Source organism: Drosophila ananassae, chromosome 3L, assembly GCF_017639315.1.
Source record: "Drosophila ananassae strain 14024-0371.13 chromosome 3L, ASM1763931v2, whole genome shotgun sequence".
Lineage (NCBI taxonomy): Eukaryota > Metazoa > Arthropoda > Insecta > Diptera > Drosophilidae > Drosophila > Drosophila ananassae.
In genome coordinates this window covers 21,997,925-22,021,346 of record NC_057929.1, presented here as the reverse complement: position 1 = coordinate 22,021,346, position 23,422 = coordinate 21,997,925, and the positions used below count along the sequence as shown (strand labels likewise).

Here is a 23,422-nt window from a genome sequence, read left to right as displayed (position 1 = left end):
ACGACCAGTGCCTCTACCGCGGTAATTACCTCGGTTGTAGCCACCATGGTATGATTGACCCCTGCTGGAATACAAGCAACCTTCGTGTCTTGCAATTTTTTAATAATTGCACCGATTGTGGTTTCGTTTTGGACTTTGTATAATGTAGATCCAATTATTTTGGATTGAATGACCTCTACTGCTACAGGTTCATATGTCCCTTAAGTGAGATGGATTAATTTAATCGCAGTAATAAATCTTTGAAGATTTATTTTTTTCGTCCTATTCTGGGACAGCATGCGAAGTATCTTTGATATACGCCCTCTCGGTCGCCATTATTATAGATTTAATTTCTATTGTGCTGAAGTTTGATTCCCAATCTATATCCCCGGTATTGTGAGATTCCGTAGGTCTTCTTAGTCTACTTCTATGTCTGTGGTGACGCAGAAATCTTATTCTTGTTGATCTTTTTCTTGGATCTGGGTTTTATTAGAACATCTGAAACATATGACAGGTGTTCACGACTAAATCTTCCTTTCTTTATTTCGGCATCGGACAATGTCATGACAAAACCTATAAAATGACGAATAAATATTATAAGTTTGGTTATTGCGTTGAAAAGTTATACATGTGTAAACATGAGTTCACTAACGCCGCAATTCGCGCTGTTTTAAAGTTTTCCTTCGTAAAAGATAAATCCGTTAGAGTAACATTCCGTGAGATTAATGATGTTTTAGGGGATGGTAGTCTATCACTTAAAACCGCGCAGGAATGGTTTCGACGATTCAGAACCGGGGAAAACGACACCAATGTTAGGCCAGACGGCGGAAGACCTATGACAATAAAAACCGATGAAATCATGGAAAACATCGAGCTAGGCGGGCATGTGACATCTCGTGACATTGCCGAGGAGATAGGAGTTACTCACCAAACCGTTTTAAATCATCTGCAGAAGGCTGGATACAAAATAAAATCTGGATGTTTGGGTGCCGTATGATTTTAAGCAAAAAAACCCGTTGGACAGAATCAACGCCTACGCTATGCTGTTGAACGGAATGAACTCGAACCATTTTCAAAGCGGATAGTGACTGGCGACGAAAAGTGGATCAAATGGATTGAAAGGGAATCATACACTACGAGCTGCTCCCATATGGCCAGACGCTTTATTCTACCATCTACTGCGCACAACTGGATGTAGTCTTTCACCAGGACAACGCCAGACCTTCTTTGATGACTCGTCAGAAGCTACGGGAGCTCAGATGGGAGGTTTTATCGCATCCACCATATTGCCCGGACATAGCGCCAAGTGACTATCATCTGTTCCTGTCAATGGTTCACGACCTTTCTGATGTAAAGTTGGGCTCAAAAGAGGGTTGTGAAAAGTAGATGTCCGAGTTTTTTGCAAATAAGGAGGGAAGTTTCAACAAGGGGGGTATTATGAAGTTGCCGTCTAAGTGACAACACATCGAACAAAAAGGCGCATATTTGAGCTAAATTCGTTTACTGTATCAATTTTTAAAAAGCATTAAATACGGACCAAAAAACGGAAGGTAGTTATTTGACAACCTTATATTATATATGTATTATACATAAACAGTACAAATGATATGAGTGCATGTTATAGCCACTTTCAACCCCACAGCCCCAGCTTCATGTTTCAATCAAAAGCATTACTTGTGTCGACCAAAAATATCACTGCGTTGCAAATAAAATTTGTTTGAAAACTTGAAATATATCTTTTAACTGCTGTCCGCTCTACAGAATCCGCCTCGGTTCAAGGCGCATTACAAACATAAAATCAAGCTTTGAAATAAACATTAAAACAAGAAAGAAAAGCTAACTTCGGGCGGAGCCGAAGTTTACATATATACCCACTGAGAGACTTGTTTGCGTAGAAACAGACAGACAGACAGACAGACAGACGGACATGCTCGACTCAGGAGGTGATCCTGATTTAGAATATATAAATTAATATTCCTGCGGGTTCCAGCGTAGTGGACGAGGCTTCCAAAGATGCAGACTACCGGGATCCCGGTTGCACCCCTTTCACGCGTGCTGTGGCGAAGGCCAGCGGCAAACTGCGTTTAGTCGCTATAGGAGACTCGACGGAGTCTCGATCAATAGCCAGGAAGTTTTCCACTCGAAACTTATCCCACGTGAATTAGAAGTCAGACAAAAAATATAGTCGGATGCTTCTTTATTTTAATGCGTCTCGATTGACCGCTTATCTCTAACTAAAAAACTATCCTACTGTACCCTTGGTCCACGCTTCAGACAAAAAAAACCAATTCTCTTTTGAACTTCAGCTCGGGTGCCGTTGGCAAGTTGGCAAGCTTATCGGCAAGTAAGACCGCTAGCCTAGGCAAAAACTATCAATCGTATGATTCGTAGCGATGATGCTCTAATTCGCCAGAGCAGCATCTACGAATACCTCGAAATGGCTCTACTTTAAGAAGTCAGTAAATAATAGCCGGTTGACTATTGTTAACTACTCCCTCCTTTTAAAATTCGGACGTCCTCGGCTATTTCCATATCCGCGAGGGCTTGTTTGACAGGAATTAAGTCTCGTCTTAGATTCTGCTGCGCCAGCAAGAGAATGGTTCAATGACGTTTTTAAGTGTGGAGGTCATCTATGACCAGCAAGGTTTCTTCATTCCAGCTTGATGGCTTGATGCATTCCGGATAACGAGTGGTGTCATTTTACACTGAGAAATATCAGTGACGCAAACAAAAATATTGAACCCTCGCGTATTCGAAGTTCGTCCGATGCTTCCTAATCGGCTGCCAATCCCGCCCTGTTGATAGGCCGATCCTCATTTTTCCATGGTTTGAAGTGTACGTATGGTATGTAGGTTTCGCCAGCGTCCCTTTGGTAAATTATGCAATCGGTGGGCCATTGCGAAGTTTGATTCCCAATCTATATCCCCGGTATTGTGAGATTCCATAGGTCTTCTTAGTCTACTTCTATGTCTGTGGTGACGCAGAAATCTTATTCTTGTTGATCTTTTTCTTGGATCTGGGTTTTATTAGAACATCTGAAACATATGACAGGTGTTCACGACTAAATCTTCCTTTCTTTATTTCGGCATCGGGCAATGTCATGACAAAACCTATAAAATGACGAATAAATATTATAAGTTTGGTTATTGCGTTGAAAAGTTATACATGTGTAAACATGAGTTCACTAACGCCGCAATTCGCGCTGTTTTAAAGTTTTCCTTCGTAAAAGATAAATCCGTTAGAGTAACATTCCGTGAGATTAATGATGTTTTAGGGAATGGTAGTCTATCACTTAAAACCGCGCAGGAATGGTTTCGACGATTCAGAACCGGGGAAAACGACACCAATGTTAGGCCAGACGGCGGAAGACCTATGACAATAAAAACCGATGAAATCATGGAAAACATCGAGCTAGGCGGGCATGTGACATCTCGTGACATTGCCGAGGAGATAGGAGTTACTCACCAAACCGTTTTAAATCATCTGCAGAAGGCTGGATACAAAATAAAATCTGGATGTTTGGGTGCCGTATGATTTTAAGCAAAAAAACCCGTTGGACAGAATCAACGCCTACGCTATGCTGTTGAACGGAATGAACTCGAACCATTTTCAAAGCGGATAGTGACTGGCGACGAAAAGTGGATCAAATGGATTGAAAGGGAATCATACACTACGAGCTGCTCCCATATGGCCAGACGCTTTATTCTACCATCTACTGCGCACAACTGGATGTAGTCTTTCACCAGGACAACGCCAGACCTTCTTTGATGACTCGTCAGAAGCTACGGGAGCTCAGATGGGAGGTTTTATCGCATCCACCATATTGCCCGGACATAGCGCCAAGTGACTATCATCTGTTCCTGTCAATGGTTCACGACCTTTCTGATGTAAAGTTGGGCTCAAAAGAGGGTTGTGAAAAGTAGATGTCCGAGTTTTTTGCAAATAAGGAGGGAAGTTTCAACAAGGGGGGTATTATGAAGTTGCCGTCTAAGTGACAACACATCGAACAAAAAGGCGCATATTTGAGCTAAATCCGTTTACTGTATCAATTTTTAAAAAGCATTAAATACGGACCAAAAAACGGAAGGTAGTTATTTGACAACCTTATATTATATATGTATTATACATAAACAGTACAAATGATATGAGTGCATGTTATAGCCACTTTCAACCCCACAGCCCCAGCTTCATGTTTTAATCAAAAGCATTACTTGTGTCGACCAAAAATATCACTGCGTTGCAAATAAAATTTGTTTGAAAACTTGAAATATATCTTTTAACTGCTGTGCGCTCTACAGAATCCGCCTCGGTTCAAGGCGCATTACAAACATAAAATCAAGCTTTGAAATAAACATTAAAACAAGAAAGAAAAGCTAACTTCGGGCGGAGCCGAAGTTTACATATATACCCACTGAGAGACTTGTTTGCGTAGAAACAGACAGACAGACAGACAGACAGACAGACAGACGGACATGCTCGACTCAGGAGGTGATCCTGATTTAGAATATATAAATTAATATTCCTGCGGGTTCCAGCGTAGTGGACGAGGCTTCCAAAGATGCAGACTACCGGGATCCCGGTTGCACCCCTTTCACGCGTGCTGTGGCGAAGGCCAGCGGCAAACTGCGTTTAGTCGCTATAGGAGACTCGACGGAGTCTCGATCAATAGCCAGGAAGTTTTCCACTCGAAACTTATCCCACGTGAATTAGAAGTCAGACAAAAAATATAGTCGGATGCTTCTTTATTTTAATGCGTCTCGATTGACCGCTTATCTCTAACTAAAAAACTATCCTACTGTACCCTTGGTCCACGCTTCAGACAAAAAAAACCAATTCTCTTTTGAACTTCAGCTCGGGTGCCGTTGGCAAGTTGGCAAGCTTATCGGCAAGTAAGACCGCTAGCCTAGGCAAAAACTATCAATCGTATGATTCGTAGCGATGATGCTCTAATTCGCCAGAGCAGCATCTACGAATACCTCGAAATGGCTCTACTTTAAGAAGTCAGTAAATAATAGCCGGTTGACTATTGTTAACTACTCCCTCCTTTTAAAATTCGGACGTCCTCGGCTATTTCCATATCCGCGAGGGCTTGTTTGACAGGAATTAAGTCTCGTCTTAGATTCTGCTGCGCCAGCAAGAGAATGGTTCAATGACGTTTTTAAGTGTGGAGGTCATCTATGACCAGCAAGGTTTCTTCATTCCAGCTTGATGGCTTGATGCATTCCGGATAACGAGTGGTGTCATTTTACACTGAGAAATATCAGTGACGCAAACAAAAATATTGAACCCTCGCGTATTCGAAGTTCGTCCGATGCTTCCTAATCGGCTGCCAATCCCGCCCTGTTGATAGGCCGATCCTCATTTTTCCATGGTTTGAAGTGTACGTATGGTATGTAGGTTTCGCCAGCGTCCCTTTGGTAAATTATGCAATCGGTGGGCCATTGCGAAGTTTGATTCCCAATCTATATCCCCGGTATTGTGAGATTCCATAGGTCTTCTTAGTCTACTTCTATGTCTGTGGTGACGCAGAAATCTTATTCTTGTTGATCTTTTTCTTGGATCTGGGTTTTATTAGAACATCTGAAACATATGACAGGTGTTCACGACTAAATCTTCCTTTCTTTATTTCGGCATCGGGCAATGTCATGACAAAACCTATAAAATGACGAATAAATATTATAAGTTTGGTTATTGCGTTGAAAAGTTATACATGTGTAAACATGAGTTCACTAACGCCGCAATTCGCGCTGTTTTAAAGTTTTCCTTCGTAAAAGATAAATCCGTTAGAGTAACATTCCGTGAGATTAATGATGTTTTAGGGAATGGTAGTCTATCACTTAAAACCGCGCAGGAATGGTTTCGACGATTCAGAACCGGGGAAAACGACACCAATGTTAGGCCAGACGGCGGAAGACCTATGACAATAAAAACCGATGAAATCATGGAAAACATCGAGCTAGGCGGGCATGTGACATCTCGTGACATTGCCGAGGAGATAGGAGTTACTCACCAAACCGTTTTAAATCATCTGCAGAAGGCTGGATACAAAATAAAATCTGGATGTTTGGGTGCCGTATGATTTTAAGCAAAAAAACCCGTTGGACAGAATCAACGCCTACGCTATGCTGTTGAACGGAATGAACTCGAACCATTTTCAAAGCGGATAGTGACTGGCGACGAAAAGTGGATCAAATGGATTGAAAGGGAATCATACACTACGAGCTGCTCCCATATGGCCAGACGCTTTATTCTACCATCTACTGCGCACAACTGGATGTAGTCTTTCACCAGGACAACGCCAGACCTTCTTTGATGACTCGTCAGAAGCTACGGGAGCTCAGATGGGAGGTTTTATCGCATCCACCATATTGCCCGGACATAGCGCCAAGTGACTATCATCTGTTCCTGTCAATGGTTCACGACCTTTCTGATGTAAAGTTGGGCTCAAAAGAGGGTTGTGAAAAGTAGATGTCCGAGTTTTTTGCAAATAAGGAGGGAAGTTTCAACAAGGGGGGTATTATGAAGTTGCCGTCTAAGTGACAACACATCGAACAAAAAGGCGCATATTTGAGCTAAATCCGTTTACTGTATCAATTTTTAAAAAGCATTAAATACGGACCAAAAAACGGAAGGTAGTTATTTGACAACCTTATATTATATATGTATTATACATAAACAGTACAAATGATATGAGTGCATGTTATAGCCACTTTCAACCCCACAGCCCCAGCTTCATGTTTTAATCAAAAGCATTACTTGTGTCGACCAAAAATATCACTGCGTTGCAAATAAAATTTGTTTGAAAACTTGAAATATATCTTTTAACTGCTGTCCGCTCTACAGAATCCGCCTCGGTTCAAGGCGCATTACAAACATAAAATCAAGCTTTGAAATAAACATTAAAACAAGAAAGAAAAGCTAACTTCGGGCGGAGCCGAAGTTTACATATATACCCACTGAGAGACTTGTTTGCGTAGAAACAGACAGACAGACAGACAGACAGACAGACAGACGGACATGCTCGACTCAGGAGGTGATCCTGATTTAGAATATATAAATTAATATTCCTGCGGGTTCCAGCGTAGTGGACGAGGCTTCCAAAGATGCAGACTACCGGGATCCCGGTTGCACCCCTTTCACGCGTGCTGTGGCGAAGGCCAGCGGCAAACTGCGTTTAGTCGCTATAGGAGACTCGACGGAGTCTCGATCAATAGCCAGGAAGTTTTCCACTCGAAACTTATCCCACGTGAATTAGAAGTCAGACAAAAAATATAGTCGGATGCTTCTTTATTTTAATGCGTCTCGATTGACCGCTTATCTCTAACTAAAAAACTATCCTACTGTACCCTTGGTCCACGCTTCAGACAAAAAAAACCAATTCTCTTTTGAACTTCAGCTCGGGTGCCGTTGGCAAGTTGGCAAGCTTATCGGCAAGTAAGACCGCTAGCCTAGGCAAAAACTATCAATCGTATGATTCGTAGCGATGATGCTCTAATTCGCCAGAGCAGCATCTACGAATACCTCGAAATGGCTCTACTTTAAGAAGTCAGTAAATAATAGCCGGTTGACTATTGTTAACTACTCCCTCCTTTTAAAATTCGGACGTCCTCGGCTATTTCCATATCCGCGAGGGCTTGTTTGACAGGAATTAAGTCTCGTCTTAGATTCTGCTGCGCCAGCAAGAGAATGGTTCAATGACGTTTTTAAGTGTGGAGGTCATCTATGACCAGCAAGGTTTCTTCATTCCAGCTTGATGGCTTGATGCATTCCGGATAACGAGTGGTGTCATTTTACACTGAGAAATATCAGTGACGCAAACAAAAATATTGAACCCTCGCGTATTCGAAGTTCGTCCGATGCTTCCTAATCGGCTGCCAATCCCGCCCTGTTGATAGGCCGATCCTCATTTTTCCATGGTTTGAAGTGTACGTATGGTATGTAGGTTTCGCCAGCGTCCCTTTGGTAAATTATGCAATCGGTGGGCCATTGCGAAGTTTGATTCCCAATCTATATCCCCGGTATTGTGAGATTCCATAGGTCTTCTTAGTCTACTTCTATGTCTGTGGTGACGCAGAAATCTTATTCTTGTTGATCTTTTTCTTGGATCTGGGTTTTATTAGAACATCTGAAACATATGACAGGTGTTCACGACTAAATCTTCCTTTCTTTATTTCGGCATCGGGCAATGTCATGACAAAACCTATAAAATGACGAATAAATATTATAAGTTTGGTTATTGCTTTGAAAAGTTATACATGTGTAAACATGAGTTCACTAACGCCGCAATTCGCGCTGTTTTAAAGTTTTCCTTCGTAAAAGATAAATCCGTTAGAGTAACATTCCGTGAGATTAATGATGTTTTAGGGAATGGTAGTCTATCACTTAAAACCGCGCAGGAATGGTTTCGACGATTCAGAACCGGGGAAAACGACACCAATGTTAGGCCAGACGGCGGAAGACCTATGACAATAAAAACCGATGAAATCATGGAAAACATCGAGCTAGGCGGGCATGTGACATCTCGTGACATTGCCGAGGAGATAGGAGTTACTCACCAAACCGTTTTAAATCATCTGCAGAAGGCTGGATACAAAATAAAATCTGGATGTTTGGGTGCCGTATGATTTTAAGCAAAAAAACCCGTTGGACAGAATCAACGCCTACGCTATGCTGTTGAACGGAATGAACTCGAACCATTTTCAAAGCGGATAGTGACTGGCGACGAAAAGTGGATCAAATGGATTGAAAGGGAATCATACACTACGAGCGGATAACGAGTGGTGTCATTTTACACTGAGAAATATCAGTGACGCAAACAAAAATATTGAACCCTCGCGTATTCGAAGTTCGTCCGATGCTTCCTAATCGGCTGCCAATCCCGCCCTGTTGATAGGCCGATCCTCATTTTTCCATGGTTTGAAGTGTACGTATGGTATGTAGGTTTCGCCAGCGTCCCTTTGGTAAATTATGCAATCGGTGGGCCATTGCGAAAGGAAGCTCCTGTACTAAACTAGCTAGCTGCATGAACCAATGAACTATTGATTTTCTTAAATTTTAAATTAATTACAAAGTGTAGAAGTTTACATATTTTAAGACATTAATTTGACCTTTTACGGTCGTTATATAAACTTTGCAGAAACCTCTTCAATATCGCCTCTAACAAAACAAACAAAAGTGTTATGCTAGAAAGTTATTATTATTATCTTATTATATTCGGCTAGGGCAATTTTTAAATTCATAGAAAGGTTGGCTAGTTTCACGTCGATCTATACAAGAGTTCTATCTTATGTTGTCCTTGTGAACCACTACTTATAGTGGGGTAGTCTTGTCTCCTAAACGTCTGTTGGATTTTACCAGGATCTTATCGCCTACCTCAAAAACTCTATTTTGCCGAAACGGATTATTTCTGCCTAACTGCTCCTGCTGTGCTTTCGTAAGCTTTTACTTAGAACTTAGAAAACTTGTCAACTGCCGTGAGGAAATATTTCCCGGCTGTTGAGAAAATATCAATATGTAAAATTTCTCCCACGCACGTGGGTATTAGAGTCACTGCAAGCTCTTGTTTTTTGGATGCCTTGCGTACTTTCCCTTCTCGCAAACCCTACAATTCAGAACCACTTCGGATGCTATCTTACCCATCTTTGGAAAATAATAGTCGAGTAAAACTTGCTTAACATTTTCTTGGGCAGCTCTATGAGCCCTGTTATGCTGTGTGACCATTATTTCCATTTGCTCGTCCCTTCTAGCAATGTCTGTCACCCAATATCTGCAGTACCAGAATTTGGTAGCGGGAAATAGCCTCACTAATTTATCCTGAATATAGGCCAGAGTCGGCAGCTCGCAGTGTATTGCATTTACCACGTTAGGAGTTACAACATCCTTTATCTGATCTATCAGACTCTCCTTAATGCTAAACGAAATAAGGTGCCATGTCTTCGATCCGAACAGTATAAATGTCCTGCGATTCGGGGTGACTGTTTCTTCCAGAATTATCTGGTTCTGGTAGCAGTTGACCGGTTTGTCACTAGCTTCGATAACATAAGATAACGACTCTTCGCTGTGTACCGTCGTGACATCAGACTCTGGCTCATTCTGCAAAGCATAAACATTCTGGCGCGACAAAGCGTGCGCTACGTAATTCTCCTTTCCCAGCTTAGAAAGAACCTTAGCACCGCTCTCTTCGATACGCGCTTTCCAGCGCTTAATCTTAGAGTTCGGGTTTTTATCCGAGACTGCAAATGTAAGCGGCTGATGGTCAGTGTAGATAGTAATGTCGTTTTTTCCGTACAGGTAATGGTGGAGGGTGTCCAAGGCCCACACAATCGCCAAAAGCTCCCTCTCATTTGTGGCGTAGTTTACTTCCCTGTCTTTCAGCGTTCTCGAAATCATGGTTATCGGTCGTTTATTTTGTGACAAAACCGCACCTATGTATACCCGTAGATGAAGCGTCCATAGTCAGATCAAAAGGCCGCGAAAAATCTGGGTAGTGTAGAATTACATCTTCAGAAGCAAGAATACTCCTGAGTCTGTCAAACGCATTGACTTGGGCATCATCAAAATCAACAGGCATATTCTTTGACCGAAACTTGCTAACTTTGCCAGCTTCTCCTTTAAGGATATTAGTCAAGAGCCTTGCTATCCTTGCGAAATCCTTGATAAAACATCGGTAATAGCTCGCAAGCCCCAAGAAAGACCTTAGCTCATAAAAGTTACCGCGTTTTTTGAATTCTTTAATGGCCCTCACCTTTTCCAAGCTAGTTCTGATACCCTCTTTGGAGACTAAAAAACCAAGATAATCGACACTTGCCATAAAAAATTGAGACTTTTCCCTTGACACTCTCATGTTAGCATCGTGCAAACTTCTATAACTTCGCCCACATGAGATACATGTTCTTCTTTTGTTCTTGAGAAGACTATAACATCGTCTACTTATACGTAGCAGAAGACTATAACATCATCTTCGTATACGTAGCAGAAACGTCCAATTTTATCATCATCTATGGCCCTTTGGAAGATGCTGGATGCGTTTTTCAGACCAAATGGCAGACGGCAAAACTCATATTTTTCACCGTTTACGGAAAAAAAGTCTTCTCTCTATCGACTTCTGCGATATTAATCTGGTTATACCCAGACTTTAGGTCAAGAGTTGTGAAAAAACATGCCTTTCCTAGATTTGGAAGTATCATGGAAATACTCGGCATTGGGTATTTGTCGGTTATGGTTTTCGAATTTAATTTTCTAAAGTCAATAACTAACCTTTTATTGGGCGAACCTGAAATATCGGTACCCTTCTTTCCCATAACCCATATAGGATTATTATAGGGGGAGCTCGATGGTCTAATAATACCGTTCTTGAGCATATCGCTGATCTCCCTATTTAAAAACTCAACAGCTCCCATGGGATAATGGATACATTTTTGTATAAACTGGTTCACTGTCTTCTGTCCGGATATACGCCACCACTTCCGTATTAAATGGCAGAAGTTTATTCGGGTCAGCAAAGGCATTCAAATTTGAAGATATCATATGTCTAAACTCCGCCTGTACCTCAGGTGGGACAATTATGTCATTGACGTCCGTGAAATTAACTTGCGCGCACCTGTGAAACTGAAGTTCCTCAGAGCCCCCATTAACGATTATAAGCTTTCTATCGAGGTCAATATATGCGCCTACCTTTGCGAGTAGGTCAAGTCCTATTATTCCTATTATTATATAAAAAATGGGCTACTTACTCCAAAAATATTCAGGTTGCATTTTTTTTCAATTTTGTTATAGCCATGAATAGAGTTTACATTAAAGGGAGATTGCACAGGAACTTTTTTTGGAACTTCAATATTGTGCTTAATATAGCTTTTTGCTGCCCCTGTGTCTATCAAAAAGTGCCTTATCTTCCCTGCTACAGTTCGTTGCACAAAGGGGAGCAGGGACGCTCCGCTAAAAAATTAACGTCATCATCTTCATAGTCCGTTTCCTTTCCCTCGTCTATATCTTCTGCTGCTTCCTCTGCTACCTCACTGTACTTCCTATCCGACAGAGATTGTTGTTGGTGTTCCTGAGAAAGGAGATTCACTCTCTGGCGTCTCTGATCCGACATCCTCTGGGAAACCGCAACCCTCTTATAGTTCCCCTGATGTCGACTACTTCCAAACGCCTGAGGCATAGATGAATCCTGAGGAAGCGTTTCTTGGCTTGTCGGATGCCGAAAGTTGGTAGGCTGTCTTAGTCTTGAAGGCGATGGATCTACATCCAGACCCCAACGGGGTCACGTGCACCTGCGTTGATTAGATGATGTGCCCGCTCTCTGACGAAAAATGGACTTTTCCCACCATGCCTAGCTCGTTGATCAGAATTGCCTTCAGACCACCCCTGGCCAACACGCCCTTGTTGATTTGGCTGTCTGAAGCTTCTTTCCTCAATGGACTTAGCATATTGCGACGCGATCGCATACCGTTCATGGTTGGACTCTAGTTCCTGCGCCATCGCAAGTGCTGATGGTAAATCTCTGGGTTGGGTTGCAAATAGAATGTCTGTGAGGTTTTTCTTTAAGCCGGAAATAAATACGCGCAGCGCATTTTCCCTATGTGTGTCGTTCATAAGGCAAGCCTGCTGAGGCTCATGTGTCATGGTTGTTTTATTGATAATAAGGGTTAGTTTTTTTTCCACCTCCTCGTAGAACTGGACAATTGACATTGGGCCCTGTCTTAATGTGGATAACTCCCTTTCAAGAAGGTGCAAAGGACGCTTATCTGAATATGTAAAATCAAGGCGGCTAATGGTCGCATCAAAATTTAGAACAGTATTAAAGGAAGATAAGGCACGGTTTGCAGCTCCCTTAATACGATTTCGAATTATTAAGACGGCTTGGTGGTGCCTTGAGCTGCCGTCGTAGGGTCTGAATGTTTCATACGCAGCCAGTGCTGCTTGCCGCCAGGAGACATATTATTCTTCCGAGAAAATCTGGCAGAGACTTTACGGAATCTTGACCCTCATTACACTCCACCCCACTTACGATCTTTACTGGCTCGTGCGGTTTTACTTCAGGGATAGATAGTGTTGCCGCCTTAAACTTGTCTGTGGCCTGTTTCAGCTTCTCTTCGAAATCTTCCTTCTGTGCTTGCAGTGCTGCCATGACCGCAGCACTTATAATTGCTTGTAAGTGTTGTGGGTCCATCGTACTGACGCCTAGTCGCTCACGGTCAGCCCTCTTCTTCTCTAGCACTAGTCTGTTAAATCGCTCAATTAAATCGTCCGAATCAGCTCCGGACATTAGAGTATCAACTCCGGATATTAGAGTCTTAGAATATCAATAAAGTCGTCGGTCCAAAGTTAACTAATCAAAAGCGAAACTGTCAACTCAATCTATCATGCTGTTAACTTGGGTTATTGCCGTATTACCACTTTTTAGTTTTCAGTTCAATTTGGCGATATTGAAAAAACTTCCACTTACATGCTTTATTTTTAGGTTCACCTATGTTTAATCCCTCCCGGGTGCCACTGTCTTTTGTACTAGGGTAAATGCGTTCCTTCGCTGCCCAGAGCGTTCTACTCCGGTGTGATGATAATTTTATGTTCAATGTTGAGACTGCGGGTTTGTATTGTTACAGCAACCAGTAAGGGTCCTAGATCTAGTTGGGCGCCAATTAATATTCCTGCTGGTTCCAGCGTAGTGGACGAGGCTTCCAAAGATGCAGACTACCGGGATCCCGGTACGGGAACCAGTACGATTAACCAAAAGCGAAACTGTCAACTCAATCTATCATGCTGTTAACTTGGGTTATTGCCGTATTACCACTTTTTAGTTTTCAGTTCAATTTGGCGATATTGAAAAAACTTCCACTTACATGCTTTATTTTTAGGTTCACCTATGTTTAATCCCTCCCGGGTGCCACTGTCTTTTGTACTAGGGTAAATGCGTTCCTTCGCTGCCCAGAGCGTTCTACTCCGGTGTGATGATAATTTTATGTTCTATGTTGAGACTGCGGGTTTGTATTGTTACAGCAACCAGTAAGGGTCCTAGATCTAGTTGGGCGCCAATTAATATTCCTGCGGGTTCCAGCGTAGTGGACGAGGCTTCCAAAGATGCAGACTACCGGGATCCCGGTTGCACCCCTTTCACGCGTGCTGTGGCGAAGGCCAGCGGCAAACTGCGTTTAGTCGCTATAGGAGACTCGACGGAGTCTCGATCAATAGCCAGGAAGTTTTCCACTCGAAACTTATCCCACGTGAATTAGAAGTCAGACAAAAAATATAGTCGGATGCTTCTTTATTTTAATGCGTCTCGATTGACCGCTTATCTCTAACTAAAAAACTATCCTACTGTACCCTTGGTCCACGCTTCAGACAAAAAAAAAACCAATTCTCTTTTGAACTTCAGGTCGGGTGCCGTTGGAGCTTATCGGCAAGTAAGACCGCTAGCCTAGGCAAAAACTATCAATCGTATGATTCGTAGCGATGATGCTCTAATTCGCCAGAGCAGCATCTACGCATACCTCGAAATGGCTCTACTTTAAGAAGTCAGTAAATAATAGCCGGTTGACTATTGTTAACTTATATACTTTATAGGGTCGGAGATGTCTCCTTTACTGCGTTGCACACTTTTGACTAAAATTATAATACCCTCTGCAAGGGTATAAAAACTGGCTGTAGTATCACCATTTTTATAAATTATTTGTAACGCTATAAGCGCTTTGATAGCGGCCAAATTAAATAGACGAGGTTAAATTTCGATTTCAATAGTTATTATGGGTAAATTTAACCCCAAATCAAATACAGCGGCCGATCCAATCAATGCCGAATATACAAGTGCATGAAACTAGAGGCTAAGTTCAGAGAGAATTTGAGCGTAAGAATGAGAGTAAGATTGTCTCTGGGGCCTCCGGGGCCTGTCGCAAGAAATTTTTGCGTCCATTTTCGTTGTATGAAATGAGAAGTCTATATGTTGTGTGGTTAGTGGTCCTAGGCTGTCGTAAACATATTTTTTCAAACAACAGTTTAAAGGGTAACGACCATTTGTACTTGCGTATGGTACCATTCTGAACTTTATTTGTATTATTTATATGGCGTAGCTGTTTTCCGACAGTTGATTCATTTTTTGATACTTCTTCCTGCTACATAAACGGAGTACTTCAGGAGTAAGCAACCCTTTTAACTGATCTAAAGAGGACAATTTTTTCGGCCCAATCCCTAACTCCTCGTTTTTTTTTAGCAAAGTTTTGAGTGGACTAGCTATTTGGACATATTAAGCCCAAATAGCTATAAGATATTATTTGCTATACAGAGCGGCTGGCTGCAGTAGTTTTCTCCGATCACGACCAAATCTTAACCTCTTTGATGAATACGCAGTATTCATAGTCATACCGCTCACCTGATGACTTAGGTTCCTTTTCTTCCAAGCGTTGTACAAAAATCCTTTTAAGTCGGCGGAAAACTTAAATTTTATTTTTGACTACGAACAGCCGAGTCAATTTAGCTACATCTGTAGCTAAAGGAGGGTATATAAATGAGCTATGATATATATTATATTTAAACTCCTAAAACTTTAATTTCGGGCCACCGCATCTCGTGCCTGCCTCCATGCTGTGCCGTATGCTGAGTAGGTCAAGACATTCTACACACGAGCAAATGTTTTATTCACACTTTTTTCTCGCTGTAAAAAGACATTCTTGAAATAAGCCACTTTTATTAAGTTAAAAACCTCAAATGTCTATCGGATGAATTCTATACCATGAAGTTTAAACAATATAAAATAAACAGTTGCATAATTATACATATACATAGATATATATATATATATATATATATACATATATATTTATTTTTATTTTTATTTTTTTTGCAGAAATGCTTGTGGTGCCCTTCGAAACTTGTCTTATGGTAGGCAAAATGATGAAAACAAACGTGGAATAAAAAATGCTGGAGGAATAGAAGCCTTGGTACACCTTTTATGTCGGTCCCAAGAAACCGAAGTTAAAGAGTTGGTAACCGGAGTTTTATGGAATATGTCTTCCTGTGAGGACTTAAAACGGTCAATTATTGATGAAGCTCTTTCTGCTGTTGTCTGCAGCGTGGTAAAACCACATTCCGGTTGGGATCCTGTTTGTTGCGGAGACACCTGCTTCTCGACAGTTTTTCGGAATGCATCGGGAGTTTTGCGAAATGTTAGTTCTGCTGGAGAACACGCAAGAGGATGTCTGAGAAATTGCGAACATTTAGTGGAATGTCTTCTTTACGTAGTACGAACAGCTATAGAAAAAAATAATATTGGAAATAAAACAGTTGAAAACTGTGTTTGCATACTACGCAATTTATCTTACCGATGTCAAGAAGTTGAAGATCCGAACTACGACAAACATCCATTTATAACGCCAGAAAGAGTATTACCATCTTCATCCAAAGGTGACTTTAATATATGTTTATATATATATTTATATATACTACATATATGTCATATTTTATATTTTCAGGTGAAAATTTAGGCTGTTTTGGAACAAGCAAAAAAAAAAAAGATTTAGCACATAATGATTCTGCTCAGGAGTCTAGTATATCTACAGAATACTCTAGAACTTCAGTGACTTTAAACCAAAAAAAAGGGTACGAACAACTATGGCAACCTGAAGTTGTTCAATTTTATTTATCGTTATTGCAAAGTTGTTCTAATCCAGAAACGCTGGAGGCTGCAGCCGGTGCCCTTCAAAATTTATCAGCATGTTATTGGCAACCCAGTATTGACATACGCGCCACTGTTCGTAAAGAAAAAGGTCTGCCGATACTCGTAGAGCTTCTGCGAATGGAAGTGGATCGTGTTGTTTGTGCGGTTGCCACTGCATTGCGAAATTTGGCTATTGATCAACGGAACAAAGAACTAATTGGCAAATATGCAATGCGTGATTTAGTGCAGAAACTACCATCGGGAAATGTTCAACATGACCAAAATACATCAGATGACACAATAACAGCTGTATTAGCTACTATTAATGAGGTCATTAAAAAAAATCCAGAGTTTTCCCGTTCCCTTTTAGATGCTGGTGGTATTGACCGACTCATGAATATAACGAGGAGAAAAGAAAAATATACTCCTTGTGTAATAAAATTCGGTAGTCAAGTGTTGTATACCATGTGGCAACATAATGAGCTGCGAGATGTTTACAAAAAAAATGGATGGAAGGAAAGTGATTTTATCTGTAAAAGCTTTACCACTCATAGTACTCCGCCGAATTCGCCAAATAATGCAAACAATACGTTGAATAGGCCAATGGCTTCACAAGGTCGAACGCGTTATGAAGACAGAACTATTCAACGAGCACAAAACGCACCATATAGGAGTAAAGAAAGTGGTGGAGGTGCTGTAATGTCCAATAATGAGTCTGCTTTACTATCAGAAATGGTTAGAAAGCAATTATAAAATTAAAATTTGTTAAATATTATAAAAGTATTCTTAAAAAAAGTATTTAAATATTAAATTAATAAATCTTTTAATTTTTACGTATTTAGAATATAGTTTTTTTTCAGCATTACACAATATATAGTATTAAAAATATAATAAATATTTAGTATTCTAACAAAATTATTTAATACAAAAATAGGATATATTACTGTTGTCTACATTGGCTACCTGGCTATGTATATTCATTGTAAATTTTAATTAAATTGGTTGGTTACTATTCGTAAATACCAAAATTTTAAGATATATTCTAACTAATCATGTCAGCGTATCAGAGAGAAAAAAGGATTTTCCTAAACTGTGTTTAAAATATCGGTGAACTAATTTTTCGTGATATACTTATCAGTTATTTAGAAATGGAATTTATTTTCTACAAAATATTGCAACTGGTGAAATATGTCTTATTTTAATATTTAAACAGGATTTGGATTAATTCGAGAGAGAATTCTCTTTGGAGGAAGTTCTTTTTAGTGTAAACGCTAAGTCAACACACCTGACTATGTTATGTAAGCGGATGCCGACACAACTTTGTTGTTGCCCACAATTTGGTTTTCGAGTGCAATCTTTGCGAAATTAACTCTTTCCCCCTCTAATTAATGCTTGTTTCAAGCATTTGTTGCAAAGTATGGAATGTTGGTGAACTGGGGTAGGTTGCTTTGTTATTTTTGCAACATGTCTTCGAATTGGAAACTGGCTGCTGGGGATTGCTATACGACGAGACTTTTTTTCGTTGACAGAGATGCAGAAGCCAAACAGAATAGAACTATTACTGTGTCTCCTTTTATGGTTGATTGAGTGTCAAAGTATTGCAACTGTTCTGTGTTGTTAATATGAAGTGCCTCCAGCGCTTCCAATGATAGTACCCTCAGTCGAGCGATTTCTTCTGTCACCATCTGAATGAGCAGTTCACCTGGTTTGCTAATTATACATAGTTTCCACGTTTTCAAACTGCCTATTGTCTATGATCACTGTATCATTCCAGAAATGGATTAGATGTGTTCCCTGTAGTTTGGTATGTTTGGTATGATTCCATTTTAAGCTACTATTGAAGTCATTAAGCACTATTATGCTATTTTCAATTTCTTCAACCTTTGGAACATGGTCAGCGTTACTCAATCTACAATATGCTATCTTACCCTTTAACAATTTAAGTTTACAATTACAATCACTTAAATTAACGATTGAATTCTAATTCCATATTTTTATATTAATAAGTTTACAATATTTGGGAATTTCAATATTTTTATCTTCAAACAAGAATATTTCATCTTCAAAGTGAACAATAAAATTTTGTTTTACTATTATATAAGATTGTCAAAAAAGTCTTGCTGTATTTTTATTGAATTTTCAATTGATCATAAAATTGGTTATAATAAGGCGATTTAAGTCATAGTTTGGCCATAGGGGAGCAGCTCATAGTGGATGATTCCCTGCCAATCCCACCAAACACACAGAAGAACCTTCCTGGCCGTCAATCCAGACTTGGCCACAGTCTGGGCAGCTTTTGTATCTAAGTTTCTTCAAATGGTTTATAACGGTTTAATTTCTCATGAGCAGCTCTTGGTCGATGCTACTGCTGCTACTATGCCGATCTCTTTCGATCAATTCAGCGATTTTATCGCAATTTTCGACGACAGGCCTTCCGGACCGTGGCGCATCTTTGACCACCTCTGCACCAGAACAAAAACGTTGAAACCATCGTTGTGCGGTGAAATGGAAACTGTATCGGGTCCATAAACTGCAAAAATTTTATTGGCAGCATGAGTTGCATTTTTATCGTAGTAGTACTGTAAAATATTCCGTATTTTCTCTTTATCTTGCCCCATGATTGCGACGCTATAACTCAAGAACGACTGAAAACAAACAACAATTAATCAAACACGCGTTAGGGAGCGTGAAAAGTGCTTTCCAAAACGGTCTAGCATGAACCGATGCGACGAATATAACTGGAACTACGCGCTTGCAAAGACACCTATCGGAAATACCGCAAGACTTTTTGGACAACCTTATATTTTTATAGTTAGTTGTCTCAATGTTGGGAACTTTATTGAGATAAAGGAGTGTAGTTGGTTATGTAACATTGAGATATCAAAGAACTCGAACATTTTTTCGACAGATAGTGGTGGCATTTTGATGTTTTCGAATAGTTCACTTACTAATTTTAATTCATTTTCGTTTAGTAACGTGGCGGTAATTATATTGAGCCCGTTGAATAGCGTATCTGATTCCCAAAATTTCCTCTTTTATTAATCTCACTTCATTTTTTTATCCTAGTGCTATCTTGTCTCCCAAAAAATGATATTTTTTTTATTTAATTGGCAAGTTGATTGGAAACACTAGTAAGATTATTAATTCTACTCTATAGCTGTCTATTAATTACTACCTGTTTATTATTATTTGATACCTGGGCATTGATACTTAATCGTCCATAGAGCGTTATGCGGCCACTACGTCGAACTTGAACTCGCGGGCGTAACAGGTCCCGGAGTCGTAGTCAAAAAAACGTATAAAAGTTCTGACTAAATTTACCTGGATTCTGCAAGGGACTGCTCGGGTTGACCAGGTGCTTGCTGTGATCAGGCTGTAGTTGAAGTGGGGTACTTGAAGTCCTAGGCTGGTTCTCCTCAAGTACAGATTCCTTATCGGCCGGCCTTTCTTATGGTCCTCGAAGTAGGTTGGATAACGCGGTTCCTACTTGTCCGATTTACACAGGAGCAATAAAGTAGGTTGGGAACGCGGGTTCTACTTGTGGTAAATTAGATAATGAAGCTCTACTAGTGGTCCGTTTACACAGGAGCCACTCGAAGTAGGTTCGATGATGAAAGTTCTACTTATGGTCCGTTTACACTGGAGCCATACGCAGTAGATAGCTTTTAAGAGAGTCCTAACTTGTGAACCGTTTTACACAGGATCACTCAAAGTAGGTTGATTGTAAGTGCCGTAGTTCAAACACTGATTAACGAGACGATTAACTCTGATTTCGCAACTATCTTTATTTCAGAAGAACAATTCTTATATAAGATGCTAAATTATACATAATTAAATCTATGAAAGGTCAATTTAATGAACGTGCTAAAACTAATGTTAATGCCAGGGTCACCCACCTCTGAGTCTGCTGACTCAGATTGCTTGTTCATGCATTGCTTGTTTTTTGCTTGAGTGTTGCTTGCTTCGGTCAGTCGGTCATTCTACCCTCTGATAATGCTGATTTTTGCTTCTGTCGCCGTTGGATATTGTTTATGCTTATTCCTAATAGGTTAGTGGGTTTGTATATTGCGACATGTTTAGGCATATGCGACATGCTTAGGCATGATTGGATCAAATTAATAAGTGTGTATATAGGGTAGTAGGTCTTGGCAATAGGTGCCAACAACTGAGGTGTCTTTCCTGGCATACCGCGTGTACCCTGCCCATGCGGCTATGAGGATTGCTACTCCTAACATTATTACCCCGAAGTATTGATGAGTCAGATTTCAGCCTGCCTCGCTGTTCACATTTGCCTGTGCCTGCTTCGTCCATGTTTTTAATCCCTGCACCTCTGCATGTAGTCGGTCTAGCTGGTCCAGTGTTGACTCCAACTGCCCTTCTGTTGTCTTTATCTTTTATGTCTTCCTGACCTCTTTACTGTTCCTGACGAGTTAAATTGCGCTCGTCCCAATAATGTAATGGGCTACACCTTCGATGATGATTTAATCCTTTTCGGCCGAGCATACATATGTCATTGTTATTGGGTTTTTCGTCCCAAAGATCCATACATTCTGTTCTGTCAATTGAACCCAATAACTGGTCCCCTTGATTGGCTTCGGTTTCCATTCATTTACCCGATGTCTTGATAGTGCTGCCATTGTACACGGTAGTTGATGGGCGTCCGGGCCAAAGAGCGTCTGCTTAAATTCGCATACCTTATTTCCGTTCGTCCCGCTGATACGCTGCTGAAGGTGTTCTTGACTGATTGCGAAGTGGTGTTTTCGGTGGTCATCTATTGCCAGATATCTTGTTTCCGTCTTGGTTATCACCAGACCTTCTTTCGTTATTTGTGGAATTGGCTCCATCCGATATACCGTGAATTCGTCTTCTTCGACCAACGGAATGCTTGTATGGAACATCAACAAATACCCGAGTGGTCGCCAGTCGATATAAGTCTCGAGCTGTCTCACTGGTAGTCGTCTTTCCGGTGGGAGGTGTGTTTGTATTTTTGTAATCACCTCGTTTACTTGTACTTCGTGTACTCGACGAATGTGACTTGCTACGACGACCAACTCTGAGACTGCATAAGAAAGATACCGACTGGATGCAAAATTTCCCACTCCGATTCGGGCAAAAAAAAAACTCCTGCATCCTCTTCTAATTTCGATTGTTGACCTTCCTAGTGGTATCCAGGATTGACGTTTGGTTCTCCCTTATTTTATGAGTGATGGCTTCTTGGGCTCTTAGTTTATCAATAATCTCCTCCATCCGCTTGGCATATTGATCATCGAGTACTCCGAAGAGAGCATTCGCGATATTTCCAACGATGTTCAGTGCTCCGCTCTTTTGTCGCTGATGATGCATTAATTGATCGGCATCTTGGATTTCCGCCACTTCCTGTTGCAACGTGTGGATGATCGTGGGGCAGGCTTCGTATGCTGTTGGGCACCATTTTTTTATAGATCGGATACCCTGCTTGACTGTCTCGATCTCTCGTGCCAATTGACTGAGGTCAAAGAATGTAAGCGTCCACTTGGCGGATTTGATTGATATCCGATCGGTGGCTTCTATGATGGTCCCGGTTACGTTGTTGATCGGAGTGATGACAACATGGTTAAGAGCCTTCCTTTCTGGTATGAGCGAGGTCCGGTATCACCCAGACAAGTATCATTGTTAGGGGAAACATTTTTTTGTTTTTTTTTTTTTTATTGATTGGTTTCCTCCTTGCCATTGTTAATTGGTAGCATCGCCAGTCGATGTATGGCCCGTGTTATATTGCCGGATGTTGTCCGTATTTCTGAAACTCGGATCTCGCCGTCTTTTCCAGGATGGACTGCTATGATGCGTCCGAGGGGCCAGTTCAACGGAGCGATGTAGTCTTCTTTTATTATGACGAGATCACCGTCTTACAACTTCTTGTCCACTTTGACCGATTCTGTAATTCATGCAGGTAATTTTTTGATTGGTGAATATCGGGTGATGCCGTTAGAGGTTCCCCAATCAGGAAATGCCCTGGCGTTATGGGATGGAGAGGCAGATGTCAACGGGCAAGAATTTAGAATGGCTTCAATGTCGATCACTATGCTTTCAAGTTCTTCATGGGTTAGTGTGGCGGTATATAGCGATCGTTTCAGTAAATGTTTAGGTGATTTTACTGCGGCTTCCCACAGGCCTCCGAAATGGTGTGCCCGAGGTGGTATAAATTTGAATTTTATGCTCAGATTCGCGCAGGTCTTGTGTATCATCGCTTGTGCCTCATCGGAAAATATAGCTTCCTTTATTTCTGATAATTCGATGTAGGCTCCAACAAAATTGGTCGTGTTGTCACTATAGATTTTCGATGTAGTCCTCGCCGTCCCCAAAATCTCTTTCTGTAACTACCTCAAGGTGTACCGCCTTGGTAGAGAAACAACAAATCTCTGCTAGATACACCTATGTGGTCGTTTTCCTCGGATTTTATAGTGAGTCCAAAATGGCCCGCAGTAATCCACTCCGCAATTTTTGAATGTTCTATGCTGTTGAACTCGATCCGCCGGTAATGGGCTCATTATTTGATTCAACAATTTTGGTCGAACTCTTTTTACTTTTCTTTCACTTTTTGAGCCAATTCCTTTCCTCTTAATGACCAGAACCGTTGCATAATGTTTCATAATAATGTGCCATAATAATGCGCAATGTGCCAATTGCTGATGTTTTCATTGAAATAAGAGTGTTTTTAAGAGGTGTTTCGGATCCAATAACATGGCTCATCATACATCATACGATAATGCGGAAATAAGAGTGTTTTTAAGAGGTGTTTCGGATCCAATAACATTG

The 23,422-nt window shown here is 40.8% G+C and overlaps 1 protein-coding gene across 3 annotated transcripts in view; it reads left to right on the top strand.

Moving 5' to 3' along the window:
* The window catches only part of LOC26514097 (catenin delta-2), a 30,646-nt gene extending 13,182 nt beyond the window's left edge, over positions 1-17,464 (top strand). For all 3 annotated transcript variants that reach the window (XM_014903699.3, XM_032455605.2, XM_014903700.3), the window contains exons 3-4: positions 15,818-16,374; positions 16,443-17,464. In XM_014903699.3, the coding sequence (XP_014759185.1) occupies positions 15,818-16,374; positions 16,443-17,380 (1,495 nt within the window). In that variant the 3' untranslated portion in view covers positions 17,381-17,464. The remainder of the gene's footprint in view (positions 1-15,817; positions 16,375-16,442) is intronic.
* Positions 17,465-23,422: the final 5,958 nt, after the last annotated feature.